Source organism: Salarias fasciatus, chromosome 7, assembly GCF_902148845.1.
Source record: "Salarias fasciatus chromosome 7, fSalaFa1.1, whole genome shotgun sequence".
In the NCBI taxonomy this organism is placed as follows: Eukaryota; Metazoa; Chordata; class Actinopteri; order Blenniiformes; family Blenniidae; genus Salarias; species Salarias fasciatus.
This window is the reverse complement of record NC_043751.1, coordinates 27,129,301-27,145,346: the sequence shown is the minus strand read 5'-3', so window position 1 is coordinate 27,145,346 and position 16,046 is coordinate 27,129,301. Positions and strand designations below refer to the sequence as shown.

Sequence of the window (16,046 nt, the reverse complement as noted above, 5' to 3'; positions counted from 1 at the left end):
TGATCAAATCTCCCCTTTTTTCGTCATGCTAACGCTGAAAAAAAAAAATCCCATGACAACAGAGTAATGTAAGGCTCATGTTTTAATTTCACTGCTGAGATCTAAAACTGACATGTTAGTGGGTAACAGGCAGTGCCAACGCCGCTGGAAAAGACGTGCTTCCAAAAATGGACTCATGAGCGATGACGCACCGCGGTTTCTAAATTGAGCCTGGAATGTTTGATGAAGGCTCTAATGAGCAAAGTGTCACGATTTTAATAATAAAAATGGCTTTCTCGTGGAAGAATGTGGCACCTCATTTTCTGAGGAACCGCGTAGCGTTCATCAATTCTGAACTAAAATTAACGCCCACATGAGCGCGAGCGGGTAACAAAACAACAGTGAAACTTGAGCTCATTCTCCTGATTAGATGTTCGAAGTCTGGAGGCAGGGAAATTAATGCCCATCCATCTTCTGAGAGCATTGTGTTGCTGAGGGCGGCAGCCAGTCACAGCTGACTATGGGTGACGATAGTCTCTACACAGTGTCCATGGTAGAACATGCAAACTGAGCACAGAGAGACTCCCCAAGCTTGGAAACAAACCGGGGCAGGAGTGCTAACCACTCCACCGATATATCTGCACACACTGACAGACACATACATGTATTTACACATGAAAATACTTCAAAACGTCACACTCCGTGTTTTTATTCGGGTATTCGTAGCTTAAATATTTGTCCGTGTGGTCTATTACATGGACGCTCGTGTGCGGTCTCCCTGCGGATGCCCCGAGGCACAGAGCAGTCTGCTGTCTCTATTACTGGAGAGAGGAAAGTGTAGGTCATGCCTGGGCTGACACAGAAAAACAGCTCCCCCATTTAGGGTCTAATCCATTCCATGCATGCTTATTAGAGTGGAAAGCAGGCAGTGAGAATCCGTGTTATTGTACGGCGCCGGTTCTACCTCCTCGTTTTCTCACTAAGTATTCCCTCAGGTGACAGCGCTACACGGATTCTCTCGTGACAGTCAAGGGCATCCGTCGGTCGACGCAGCGTATGTGTGAAAAGAGCGAGAAAAGGAGCTCCTCTGAAGTTCGGATGCCCGATCTGAGTCACCGCGCTCACGAGTCTCTTTGAAATGTAAATAAAATCCAAGGCAGGCCCCATTAATGACAATACACTGGAGGCTGGAAAAATACACAAGAACACAACATGGCCTCTGTGTGTGACGCTGTATTGGTATTTGTAGGAAATATTATTTCACGAAGGAGAGAGGATGCTGGAGCCTAAAATTAGAGCTCTAATCTTAGATCTAAAACTTCACGCCCGACGTGAGCTTCTCTTTTCTTAAAATTACTGGGCGGGCTTTAGGGAAACAACAATATGGGAGGAACAAAGGTCAGATGAAGACAGACTGCTGATATCCATCACTTTTGACAGCCTCCTTATTCAAAGTCCACTCTTTTCAAATGTGTCTGTTGTGTGTTATCAGACTACTCCAGCCCCGCTGGTGTAACTGAACCTCTTCCTTGTGCTTTTCTTTCTACCGTTCACCCAGCGATATCGCCGACCTCGTCAGAAACAGACACACAGGTGATTGTTGCTGCCGGATGATACGAAGAGAGAAAAGAAGGCAATAAATAATTTATCTGCTCTTAGCGGCTCCATGGCTCCGAGAGATGAACCCGAGAAACGAGGAAGAGGAGAAAGAAAAGGCGCCCATGAGGTTGTGGTTTTTGAGTGGCTTGCCCCTTGGCTGAATGGGATGCTGTTGCCATGGAGACCGAGCTGCATCCTGTCCCTTGGAGATGAGATGAGCAGGTGCAGAGTGGACCCACAAAAGCCAGAGCCTGATTAGTAACACACTGAGGCTTTCGCTGGTTACAAACACCGAAACACACACATAATGAGTCCTCTGTGCTTCGGCAAGGTAGAGAGAGAGAGAGAGAGAGAGAGAGAGAGAGAGAGAGAGAGAAAGTATCATGGAGAGAGATTTTCTCAGACTTAGTAATTAACTGACAAATTCCTGTTCAAGTATTTTTGAATTTTACCACCAAAATAATTACAATTTGCTTCACGTGTTTCTGTTTCCACCATTATTCAGAGTGTACAGCGGCATCAAGACTCAAGCAAAATTACTTCAGCGGCTACATACAGCTCAGTTTCATCTCTGCTGGGCTGGACCAGTAAAATAGAGCCATAAATTTAAACTTAAATTTAAACTTTGAAGTTTTCTTTGATGGAAAGAGTAACCAGGACTGGAAATAACTACAATATCAACATAACGCCAATTTTACTGATACCTTCTGGTGCGAAACACAGTGAAATATCTAAAAAACTTCTCTTACAGCAGCATCACTGATATCTCAGCTCAGGTCTTAGTATGTGTGTGTGTGTCTTCTTTGAAAGTTGTACAGTGGTCTTGGTGGTTTGGTGGGCAGAACTGGAGACTCTTGTGGGCCAGTTTTGGTTCATGGGCCTTATGTTTGACACCCCTGTGTTACACCCTGTACCTGGACACTGCTGTTGCCGACGGCGGTGGCTCTTTTAACCCGTCTGCCTGACTCCATCGCCTCTCCCAGTAACATGGCCACCCGACGCTCCATGCTGGCTTGGAAGGTCCGCTCGCCGACTTTCTGATCCAGCACACCGAGGAGCACTAAGACACAGAAATCACAGCATCAGTCGTGTCTTATGTTGGAATTTGCAGAAACATTTTAACACAGAAACAAACTGAGGCCGTCGTACCTGTTCTGACCCAGGAGGAGCGAAGCAGCTGGCTGGTGTTCAGCTCAGGATAATGGAAAGCTAGAGGAAAAAGACAGTTATGATGATTTAAGAAATATGAAATTGGTAAAATCAGGCATACTGAAGAGCTATATGACACTCACGCTCAGCAATCTGCAGGACAGGAAATCCCATGTAGTAGCTGAATTCCACCGTTGTGAGTTTCATCAGAGCGTTGCTGACCTCTGAACCCGCCAGGTGACCTCGCGGACCACGAACAGTGAAGGTGATGTCCACTGGCTTCTTCAGTAGCCGCTCCTCATATTTGGGAGAAGCCAAGGTGATGTTCACGATCTGAAATACAGTCAGAATCTGCTTGTCGGTGATGCTTCAATGCAGGAGGAAGCAGGAGACAGAATGAGAGGTGACGATCTCAGTTCACCTCAAGTCGCAAAGAAATGCTGTCTTCAATTCTTACATTTATTCCTTCTAAACATCTATAATACAGGCATCAGTCTAATAGGATTACACAAAATCCTGTGAAAGCCGACAAACCATATAGTGAAATAAGCTCTTTATTAACAAACACTAAGCTTCTTTAATGCTCCACAACTGGAGCATGAAGTCCTTTAAATGCGAGGGTAAAAGTATCAAATCCTGCGGGCCGGGGACGGCGCACTCACATGTACGGTGAAGTTGGTCGACTCCTTTGAGCGCCGGCGCACCTCCGCAAAGGCCAGGGTCAAGCCTTTCTCAATGCCCTCGCTGAAGTTACAGAACCGCACGTCGACGTGGCCGGGGACAAACTGCAGCACTGCACACAGCCGGGACGCAGAAAATTACAAAGTAAGGTCAGAAACGAAAAAGCTCCTGAGGAAAATCGTCCAGCGGAGCGATCCGGTAGCACTGAAAGTGGGCTTGATGAAAGATTCATTACCTGTGTGAACCTGATATTTACGGTCTGGTATCGCCCAGTTGGGAGACACGGACAAGAAGCGGCGCCCAGAGCGGCGCAGGGCGTTGATGACAGATACGGCGGTGTACACCACCGGACCAGAAACCGCTCTGAAGACAAACTTTGGAGGGGGATCCACAACCTGCATGAAAAAAAGGAAGAAAAGAAAAGTGACTCATTGGAGTCACTAGTTCAATGTTCTTTTAGTGACTTTTGTTAAATAAGCTGTTGATGTTTCTGAAAGGTCAGTGTGGATCCTGTTGTGGCTGCTCCTTTGATGTGATTACAGAAGCACAGATAAGAACTCAGAGAGCCGTCTGGCCTTTATGTTGTCTTCGATCTGCTGCTGCTACGACTAGCTACTGTAAAAGGCAGTAAATGTAACGCAAACACACTCACTCAGAGGCACACACTACCAGAAACCTTCATTTGTACTTCTAAAAATGTTAAAAACAGATCCTAATCTTGAATAATTTTCACACAACTCATTGCATTTAACATTTTAGAACAAATTGACAAATTCGTCAAAAAAAATCTTTTTTTTTTTTTAACATACTGACAATCTGCTTGGCGATTTGATGGGAAGGGTTAGTTCTGGCCCATTGACCTTATGTTTGGTACCACCACGATAAGACTTAAGTTCCTTTAGTCATATTATAACATCAAAAAGTCAGGAATATCATGATAATAATAATAATGATAAGAAGCAGTCTCAAACTTTTCAGACATTTGGGATTTTTAACAATCATGACTTTTAGCCATTGAAAACAAGTTTAATATCATAAAATGTAAGCACAGAAGTCACTTTGTTTTTTCAAAGTGAGAGCCATTTTTTCCTCAATGTTCAAAACATGTAACATTCTATTTATGTAAATTTTTATGAAGAAGTAAAGTTATCAATACTTGTATGAATAATGTCTTTTTTTTTTAATAACCCAACAAATTCAGCTTCATATGAAAGTTTTTCCCTTGTTTTACCATCACAAAACCCATATAATATTATTTTTTTATGAGAATCTTTCCAAGTTGTTGTTAAAAACCATCTGATATTCAAAGAATAACAAATTCACAATCAAGCATATTGTCAGATTCAAACATTTATGGAGAAAACAGAACTAGTTACAATCCTCGATCATATTCCAGGACAGATGATCTATGTTTTGTAAAATGTGCACACATTTTGAATATGAAAGCTTTAATATCAAAGTCCACTCAGTCACACAAAAATATATTTTTCGCAGCATTGTGAACCATTGTTAACTCGCTGAAGTCCCTCATATTGATATTAAGGAGTATCTCCTACCTGCAGCTCCACTGACTTGTTGAATTCTCCTTTCAGTATGTCTCTGATTTGAGTCTTGGCGTGTCCGATAGTGGCCCCGGATGGAAAACCTGTAAGAGAAATAAGAAATTGAGCATTTTACAATATTCTCACATGAATTTCAAATACTTCTTTTTAAAGACGCCTACAACAGAAAATTAAAATTTAAGGTCGAACTTACCAATTTTGACTAAATAAGCAGGCCTGTCAAGGTTGCAGAGGTACTGTCTTGCGGTTGTAGCTGTGGTTGTCGTCTTTCCACGGGTGGTGGAGGTCACGTCGTGAGTCGCTGAGGCCTCGGTGGTGGCAGTCACTCCTGTTGTGGCTTGATGAGAAGTAGTGGTGGCAGTTGTACCAGCGAGCGTGTTAACTTCACTGCTCGCCGCAATCAAGGTCGTTGTGGCTGGGTTGTCAACTCCATCTTCAGTCACCCCCTGATCGCTCAAAATAAACGGGGGGACCACAGTCACATTCTGAGACGTGGATTCAGTCGAAACTGGAGTTATAGTGAGAGACTGCTCCGTTGTATAAGGAGAGTCATGAAAAGTTAATTCTGTTGTACCAGCAGTGCTGTTGGCAGCAGGTTCAGTGAAAACAGAAGAGAAGGCGATAGCTGAGGTTAAGACAGTAGTGCTGTGTGTGGTACTTTTGGGAATCGACTCTGTAACAAACCAGTGGACGTCTGTCAGAGAGGAGGAGGGCATTAAATCGTCTGGCAGCAGAGGTGTTGTACTGGCGTGGACCGCTTCTGTTGATGCAGTACGGTTCGGGCCAGCAGTGAATGACCACTCCGTGATGGGAACTGTCTTGTCCCAGACGGAAGAAGACGAATCCAGAAAGTGGGTTGGAACTATGGAAGGATCCAAGAAGAGATCAGTGGAATTTGTCAACTTAGGGCTCTCCTGCGTGGTTCCGACTGTAGTTAATTCATCATCAGGCTCAAATCCAGACAGATAACCAGACGACTCCTCCTCTGTCTGCTTAGGGTCATTGCTGAAGCTGGTGGGAGGGACGTCTGTAGTGTCGATGGCCACCACCGTGACATTCCCTCTGTGTTCGGCACCGGTTTCTGAACTGTTGTTGTCCTTGGACAGCTGAGTGGTGTAATACTCCAAGCTGTTCATGTCAGGCAGGAGGACATCCGTTGGTTGAATTGTAAAAGTATCAGCCCAATCAACATCGGACATATCAACCAGCTCACTGTTAGCCACCGAAGAGGGTTCCAGAGAAAAGTGAGCCGTGCTGGAAATAGAGGGTGGTTGGACAGATTTGAGTGGAGCCACGGCGCTGTACGACGTTGTAAGGCTGGGAGACGGCTGTAATGACGAAGGAGATATTCCCACTCTGGCAGGGAAAGATGTGTCATAGGTTTCTGTGTAGTCCTCCAGATCATACGGGTCAGAGGGCACCTTGGTGACCAGAGAGTAGTCATCTCGATCAGAATCGAAGAAAGACATTGTCTCCAAGTAGTCCCCAGAACCCCAGTCAATGTCCATGGTGTTGGTGGGGTAAAAGTCCTCCAGAGGGAGCTCTGTGGGTGCAGGTGAAGGCGATGTAGGGTGAGGGGCAATGAAAGGCACGTGGTACCCAGGAGACAGTACTGCATCTGGGTTAGGTAGTATATTTATGTCATTTGGAGACTTGTTCTCCTCCAAAGGACCACTGCTTGGGATGAACTGGTTCACAGTTTCACTATAAGATTCATCTGCCAACAAATGTGTAAAACCAAGTTTGGGAGGCTGATCAGGTTTTGAGGTCATGATTGTCAGTGTTTGCTTTGATTCTTCACCCTGCTGCTTCCCTAAAGCTCCAGTTTCTTCAGAAGTGCGACCAAATTGAGGTGTTGATTGTGCAATAGCTGGGGGACTTGTAGATATCGACAGAGCCTGTAGCGGGGATCTTGTAGGAGTTAGAGAGTGAGGCGACGACTGACGGCTGAAACCTTTCCAGGCCATCTTCTCGTCTGCTGAGAGTTTCACTGGAGCCTCTAATTGTTGAGCTCTTAATGGGTTTAATGATGGAGCTGTCAGAGTTTGTGGCTCCTCTGCAAGGAAATGCTTTGGAATTGTAGATTTGGATTTTTTATCCTTAATGTTCCCCCAATGAAAAGGCATGGCGTCCGTTGTAGCTTCATAGCCCGGCCGTGGAGCAGATGGCAGAGGACCAGGTGAGTCGGGGCTCTCAAAGGCAGTATAATGCGAGTCTGGTAAGGCTGATGGTGAAGACCCTGTGGGACTTGGATTATCTCCAAAAAATCCAGTGGGCTGGTGTGTTGAATTGTGCAGACGCTCATCTGTAAAGGAACAGAGTGCTTCAATTTAGTGTTGAATAGAAACCTGATGATACCTAATCAGGAGGTGACGAATAACACGATTTCAAACAATTGAGGATAAAACTACAATTCGTACACAGAGTATTAAAACCCTTCGGTGAGATATTAGAAATGTCTTAAAGTAGAAATGGCAAACGCTGGTTATGCAATGCTGTTTGAACGTAATGCCAGAGCGAAAGGCCTTTCTTTTCATATTGCATAACATAGTATGCATGTTTTATTTTGGGAAGTGCCTTGATTAGATGTACTGGTGAGAGTCTGCATGTTTCAAAAAGGCAACATGAGCTGAAAATGTTGATAAATAAGTCATGGAAACAGACGTTTTAAAAGTTTTACAAAGCTCCATTGAACTGATCTATTTAAACGCTTTAATGTGTATCTTAACTATCCTACAAGAATGATTTTTGTTTTCAGACAACCAATATGTTTTAATTTAGACATTTTTAGGAGACAAAATCAAGATTAAGTAGCTGAAAATATGAATTCTGCTTTGTGGGTATGCATTAAATGTGTAATCACTTGTCTGTGTATCCCAGATGCAGATGTTTAGTGTATTTGATCACATTCACGTTCATCGCCTGCCCACATCACCCTCTCACATACCTGTGAGGCAGACTACCGGTCACTGAGCCACACACACACGTGTCTCTGACTGAAACTCGGTGAGGTTCAACTAAAACTGGGATTTGGAGCCCAGGAGCCCAAAACAAAACATGTGGAAACCAAACTAGTGTTTTTTTTTGTGATACTTGGTCTGCATAAAAATCCAGCTTGGTTGTCTACCCAGACCAATGTCAGTCTACTCATCATAGTCAATGTTCACAGCATATTGTTCTCTACTGGCAGGGGTGTGTGATTTCATTACAAAAACTAACATCACCCGCTACAGACCCTCAATGCCAACTACAATGTTTTCAGCATTTCTGCTATTTCCATGTAAACAAACAGCATTTTCAAAAAGTTGCGGTGGTCACGTGAAACTTTTGTGAAACACAAATGCAAACACGATGCGTTTCTAACTTTAAATGTAAATGTAATTGGGGCCTAAAAGGCAAATGGAGGGAGCCAAACCACTTATAGATGTTACCTTCTTGGTGAGAGACATCCACAAACCCTACAGGGCTTATGTCTGCATATAGGAAAGAAAAAAAAACTATGATATATGAGGCTCAGACCTCATGCCTTCAATTTGTCCTTGAAAGCGGGTCTTGAGAAAAACACAATTTTAGAGGCACCATTACTTTTATTACCAGAAGCCAGCCACCAACAGCCTCCACATAGTGACTCAGCAGCAGCTGGTTCGGCTGTTGTTCTTTATAGCTTGAAGAAGCCCTGCAGAATCATGCACTCTTGAAAACAGCCACACAATCAGCTGAGGGGAACATCTATTTTTAACACTGGCAACAGAGAACAAATCACTTACAAAAGCCATCGACAGAAAAAAAATATATTCTTCTGGAACATCATCTCCAATTTACTGCATCGCTTCATACAAGCAGACAGCCTCTGGCTTGGCTCAGGAGAAAACTCCCAACTTAATTATACCCTACACCGGTACCTTAATCAAGACAACATGCGACTAGAACTGTGCCTGCTGGAAGGGACTCGGAAAGGCGAAGCCAAATCTTTCTTCTCTGAAGCCTCGTCTGTGTTGCACATTCTCCAAACTGCCACACAGCTCCTCACCTCCTGTGCCAAGTGTCTGAACCCAGAGGGATAGAGCACACAGCTGGGCAGATGCACACACACATTTATCTATGCAAGCATTAAAAAGAGAGAAAAATAAGAAAAAAAGTGGGAATACAAGCTGGAATAAAAAAAAAAAAAAAAATCAAAAGCCACTTTCTGCTATCAAAGCTTTTAGAGGTACGTGTGATTCTGCGGTGAGTGTGATTAAACTCCCACGCCGGGTGGTTTAAAACAGGATGGTGAGCGGTGAGTATGTACATCATGTGGCTGCCTGTTCACTATAACTGTCTAATCAGCAGACACTCATCAACTGTAAACAAGCGTGCTTTTAAAATGCCACAGATCCATAAACCAGCACAATCAGGCTTTGTGGGACAGCGGGCTTGTGGGTCGAGTGTGCTGATGTTTGAGGTCACACTGTTGGCCATGACCCCAAAATGTCACCTCATCTCAACACACCCCGACAGTGACAAACCATCTCATTAGACATGCATGAACGAATGAGCTCATTTAAATGGAGACCATTATTAGCAGGTTTAAAACACTAATAAACGTAATGATAACGTTGATGGCGATAGTTGGTATTTTACAATAATAAGAAGGAAAGCAGACAGATGATATATACTGTGAGATGCTCTTTTTCACATTGCAGTACAGTGCTGAGAATCTATAGGGAAGTTTCATGTCAGCCTCCATCAACTCATTCATCAATCTTCTATAGAAGCATGCCAGCTCTTCCAAGGAAAAAAGACAAAGATATACAATCACCTACAAATATAATGACATCTACCTTTAAGAAACACCAAATCAGCAGATCAAACATGTCTCTGCAAGGGGGGAAAGTTGGAGTAAACAGAAGAAAACTAATCAAGGAAAAAGTAGGACATGTAAACTGCATAATTTGGAATTTCGAATCCAGAGTGACAGGCAACGATGCAAACAAATGAATCATCCCGCTGCATGGGCAATGTTTTCAAGTGAAAAACGGATGTCTTTCATTGATGTTTGAGTGTCTGTTTACATGACAAGGATGCTCAGAGTCACTGAAAATGTAACAAAACTTTTTGAAAGTTGGAACTGCTCCAGCTCCATATAGAGAGCAGAAAACCTCTCTGAAACGCTGCTCCTGCACACTGCTGCCATAGTAAACAGTTTGTCTGCACACGCGCGGTTAGATGGACAATAACAAACATGGCAGCTTCCACAGTGTCATGACTCAAAGTCCATATTCTCCTGGGACTTCGAAGTTTTGAAAGTCACCCATGAAAGCAACCCAGCGTCGCCATCTGATCATACAAATGTCCACGTATTGCATTGTTGGTGTTTACAGCATTCTGTTCTCTCCGCATGTGCATGTGGTTTCATTACGAAAACAAACATTTTGCAGGCACACTATCAATTTTACTTTAATTTGGAAGAGATTCTCAGAGAACCGATGCTCCAAATAGTAGAAACTACCTGGAACTTGGTGCATTACTAAAAATATTAACATTTACATTAAGAATTAAGAATTGAGCCCAAAGCAGCATCATTAACCATGTCATTTTTTTATTGAACATGACTCGATTAATTTTGTTGGTGGCATCTTCAGTCCTCCTGCCATGATGTTGAACATTAACAATGCTCCTCACCTCGTGGCGAGATCTGCTGTTACTGTACAGCATCACTGGCCGGTCACACGAGGCGACTTGGCTTTAAACTTCAGGCTGCTTTACACACAGCAGAAAAAAATGTATGAAAAGATCGATTTTAGGAATTTATGAATCAATATGGGGCCATTCAAAGCAATATCGATTAAATTGATTTTATTAACCCAGTCCTACTACAAGCCACTAGTAGCCCTGTGTGAAAGCAGCATTACGTTTTCAGCATTTCTGTCATTTCCATGTAAGTGGACATCATTTTCAAAATGTTGCCAAGTAAATATGAAATTCTGCCAAAATAAAAATGCAAAAACAATGCATTATACTAAAATACTATGTTATTTAAATGCAATGAAAACAAACAGTTGTCAGAGATGGATGAGTCAGTTACCGGTTAAGCTGATCTCCGGCAGCGGCGGTGCGACAGACAGCAGCCAGCCACAGATCAAGTGAGAGCAGTGTGAATTCCAAGCTGACATTACAGTAGGGAGAAACTGACAAAGGCGGCGAAGATAAGGCTGCGCTGCCACCTGTTTCGTGAAACACGAGTGTGTCACACTCGGCTGGCCACTCATTGTCAGGCCTGTCTGTGAAATTAAAGCAGCGAGACCCACACAGGTGGACACCTTCAAATATCAGGTCGCGAGAGCATAAATGTCACCTCTACAGCTTGTGTAAATGATGTCTGCCTCGGCTCTTCTCCTTCTCATTTTCAGTTTGTCACCTTTTCTGTAGTGGCTTTTCTCTAAAGTTACTAAATACAGATAAAACATTCAAAACTCAGCGAAGCAAAACTCTCTCCGTGAAGCTGAAGACAACACCACCGTGCAGCCCTAATGTCAAATTAATTCAGTCCAATTTACATTTATCCATTACAAATCCCTAATTAGCACTTTTCCATTTCTGTTCATCAGGATTCAGCTTGTCTCCTCGAAGAGGGTTTAGCCTCACGGATAGCTGCCTCGCGCATGTCGCACACTTAAACAAATTTGCATTTGATTGCTTTACAGCACTCGCTCTACCAAACCCAGAATCCAGTTCTTCACTCTCTAAATGATTAGTTATTCTATTCTCTCAATGATCAGTCGCAGGATGCACAGCAGTAATTAGCATTAAAGGAGGACAGCCTTGTTGCTGTTTGTCTATACTGAAGCAGATGACGGAAAAAAAAAAAAACAACAACGCTCTTTTTGTGGGATTGTTGATTTATTCTGCCTCCTTTCATACATCCGGTTCCAGGCTTGAATCACTGCCAGCAATCACATAAAAAGGATTCTGACAAGAGACGGATTATTATTGCTGGTGGTTGATCTGAAATCCTGACAATTGAATAAAAAAAAAAAGAATAGAACTATAACAGACCAAAGAAACTCTGCTGAAGGAAGACACAACTTCAGGCAACTGAAATAGCACAATTCCAGCATGAATATTAAAACCTTGTGGGATCATATACCGAGTCATCAAGGCTTCTGACTAACCTATATGTGAGTCTGATAGTTCAGAAATAGCTCTACACGGTTCCCATGAAGCAGGAAATTTAAGCCAGCTCAAATCTCTTTTCACCTGGTATAAATATTGGCAGCCTATTTGTCTCAGTGTATTTTACTTGAATAGATTCTTTAAATAGAAGTTTTCCTTTCAGTGAGGTTAGTTATAAATATAGGACCTTTGTTTATGTGCATGCTTCCTGTTAGTGCGATCTCTTTATGTACTGTAGTGCTCGCATCTTTATTACTTATTCATACTGCTGTGCTTTTAGACATGAATGTATACGTGACGAACGTATGTATGCTTGAAACCTTGCGCAGGACTGTGGAATAATGTTTTCAGACACACTTTTGGTACTAAAACAAGTCAGTACAATCATTTAAAAACTGAGAAAATTGGGGGAAATGAGATGGGTAACAATTTCTACAAATCTTATCTAACAGATTTTACAGAGGTCTATAAATCACTCATTTAACTGCATTTAAATTGTAAAATTGCGGTTAAATTAAACTCAAACATAGTTTTGAACTGTTGGAGGAAACTGGAGTTACCCCACACATAAGAACATGTAAACTCCACACACAAAAGGCCCAGTCTGGCTTAATGCTGTGAAAAAAAAAGTTAATATGTGATTTTTTTACCCTCATCTCAACGGGCAAAGATCCCAAGGCCTAAACAGTCTGATCATGTCTGACTGTAGAAAGCCATTTGCTGATGTCTGGAACTAAAATACTGGAAATATTTCAAGTCTCTGCTCACCCAAAGAAACAAGACCAGCAACGCACTCCGCAAAAGTGAATCAGCATACTTTAACACAGTTAAATATTTAGGCATGTGGGAGTTAACAGACAAAACAGTCACACTGGCAAGGGCATCTGAAGACGATGCAGACAGACGAGAAATGTCTCTCCCTCTTCTTTCAAGAAGCCCCGCTGTTATCTGACTGGTGAAAAGAGGACGTGCACTCATTTTTCGAGTGGAATAGAAAGTATATCCAAGTTAAAAGAAGTTCTGTGTTTTCCAGTTCAAACAAGCTACACAAGAACAAGAGAGACTCAACACATAGGCGTGTGAGATACAGCTGAGTTTCACTTCTAGGGATCCACTGACACCGACACCAGCATTGGGTATCAGGTCTGATGCTGCATGTATCCGTACAAGATCCTCGAGACAACGAGGCGAGTACTGCCCGACGTAACCCGTCAGCAACGGCGGCAGCAGGCAGGCAAGAGAACACGAGCAATGTCAGTGGTATGGAGATTCTGTTATATTAGAGGCACTCATATCATCGACATAGAGGTTGTGCAGAGGTGGTTCAGGGCAATGCATAGCCTTTGCATATCGTTTGCATAGAAAGTAACAATTAGTCATTATGGCATTTAATACTTGTATCAATACTCTGTCTGCAAGAAGCTGAAGGGTACTCGTACTTGCCCTTTAAAAAAGTGGGATTGGTGCATTCTATTTTTATTCTTAAATTTCTCAAACAGACAAATACAATATAATAGGTAAGCAGCCAAACATAGACGCACTCACAGAGATGAATTGTGTAACGCACACAGGCAGACTTGGATTCCTATGTGAGTGTAGAAACCTGAGAAACCAATTACACAGCCCTATAATGATATCATTTCCTATGTTTGCCAGACGCCTTATTGGAAAGAATAAAGAAAGTAGTTTAATGGCACTGTACTTTAGAAAAAAATAAAGAAGAGACAGAAGAAAGGGTCTTTTGGGTATTAATGCTAGCTAACTACAACCCCACACATGGTTCTGTTTTCAGCTGAGCCCCCTTGCGTGACTGGCTCTTCTCAGTTGGCAGGAGCTGTGTTTGCTGAGAGCAGTCGAACAATCAAGATATGGCTGTGCTGACATTTGGTTTATCAGGGAAGCTTTTAAGATGGGAAAGATCCGATTGTTTTTATCTGTGGAGCTCAGTTAGATCTGTCTCTGCCAAAGCTCAAGCGGCCCTCTTCAGAGAAGGAAAACTTTGAACCGATAACGGCTGAATTTGCTCCAAAACTATACAAGCAGTGGACTCGCTACTTGAATTTATCCGACATGAAACCGTAAGAGAACAAATCCAGACCAATAAAACCGGACACCAGATCTTTTCCATGATCTAACTGTTCAATGATGGAAAAACATAACATAAATAGAGATTATCGGTATCTACCATAAACAAGTTTTACATGTAAGTTCAGCCAAAAGTGAACAAGAGAAGGAAGACCCGTCTGAGGTCATGTCCATTACATATTCATGCAACCCTTGTTTTGGTTTCCTTTGGGAGAAACTTTTTAGGAAAAGGGAAGGGGGAGGAACGGTGGAAGAGGGAATGGGAGGGAGCATTATGAAAGCTCAACTGAGAAAAGAGAGCAGAGTGATGGAGTCTGAGCTAAACGTACTGTGAGCTACAAGGCAGAGCTGACTTTAAAGGTTTGCTGCAAGTTCATAACAACTTCAAAGTCTTCGACTATCTTGAGGCAACAGTTTCAAAGGCGTGTTGAACTTTAAAATAGATCCTACAGACAACACCACTAAATTTTGCACAAAACCTGGGCACACTTCTTCACTTTCTGGACCCTTGATTTTTGTTTTTAAAGACAGGAAGCTAAAGACTTGTAACAGGAGAGGCCCAGAGGACTCTGTCACTCAGCGCCCTCTTCTACTTTTGTCTCGACATCCCCCCGGCACAGGCCACTCTCAAACCTCCAGTCCTGGGCTAACAAACACTGTCTGCTGGGGTAGGCTAAGCTCTCTTGGAGGCTGGATGGAAGCAATTTCCAAATAAGAAGGGAGCTACACACAGAGAGTTCGGTGAAAAGCTTACTGTTGATGCATGTAAGCCTGTAATGCTTATAGGACCCAAACCAAATGGTTTAGCCCGGAGAAGCTCAAAAGAGGCCGGGCTGAACCGCACCATCTGCTCTGATAAATATATGAATTATCAGCTGCAGTTCACCAGAGCAGACAGATTTGAGCTCAGCACATTTTGGCCTTCATGCGGCCTTCTGTCTCATCATCAACTTTTAGCTGTCTGAGGCCTCACAACTCTGATAACGGGTGTCCGTCAACCCCTCGCATTGTATGACCACAGGCTGTAAGCAACAATCAAAAATAGCACCCAGACTTTGCCTCTTTGTTCAAATTGTACCATCATTTGTGTTATCTTACAAGCAAAATCACTACAAATAAATAGCCACATTTTTTTACATAGCATCCTTATGTAATCCTACAGTAATTAACCCATGACTGTCAGGTTTGTGTCTGAAAATTTGGAGAATATTTGATCCAAGATCAATATGACTATCAAGAAGTGGTTTGGCTTGTTCTCATGTGTGTCACTCCGCTGTTACTGACCCATCCTTGACCAGCGAGCCCACTTCCACTGCTCTCCACTGAGCCAGATAATACTGGGACGGGCCGGGTCTGTCACTGGCCTCTTTCCAATAGATCATGCTGGTCAGACTGCAGGCCTGGTGAGTGCAAAAGTGCCCAGTGTTTGGCTTTTGATAGGTTCTACCATTGATCTGACGCTGGCTTCCAGCGCTAATGAATAATGAATGGCCATATTGTCATCCCACACAGATCACATTTCACATGGAAACGGACTGCACTGGTAATTAGACGGGACCTTGCTGGCCTGCAGCTCGCTCTGCTGAACTCGCCAGCCACAGTGGTGCAGAGAAAGAAGCAACCGAGCCAGAACTTCAAGGGCATTTTCTGGAAGTGCTTATGCAATGCCAGATATAAAGTTCCTTTAGGCACCACACAAAAAAGTCTAATGAATGAAGGTAAATCAACAGAAAACCGTGATGAAAAATGTCTAAGTCATGCCCCACATGGAGAAATAATTTTCCACTGATCGCCATGTCCTATATGACCAAAAAAAGTATTTCACTGTCAGCATTA

General features: G+C 43.0%; 1 protein-coding gene across 3 annotated transcripts in view; it reads right to left on the bottom strand.

The window, feature by feature from the left end:
* Positions 1-16,046, bottom strand: part of LOC115391326 (UPF0606 protein KIAA1549-like) — a 34,157-nt gene that overhangs the window by 14,082 nt on the left and 4,029 nt on the right. For all 3 annotated transcript variants that reach the window (XM_030095516.1, XM_030095517.1, XM_030095518.1), the window contains exons 2-8: positions 5,164-7,275; positions 4,965-5,053; positions 3,644-3,803; positions 3,390-3,520; positions 2,871-3,060; positions 2,728-2,787; positions 2,493-2,638 (exon numbers count right to left, since the gene is read on the bottom strand). In XM_030095516.1, coding sequence (XP_029951376.1) covers positions 2,493-2,638; positions 2,728-2,787; positions 2,871-3,060; positions 3,390-3,520; positions 3,644-3,803; positions 4,965-5,053; positions 5,164-7,275 — 2,888 coding nt within the window. The remainder of the gene's footprint in view (positions 1-2,492; positions 2,639-2,727; positions 2,788-2,870; positions 3,061-3,389; positions 3,521-3,643; positions 3,804-4,964; positions 5,054-5,163; positions 7,276-16,046) is intronic.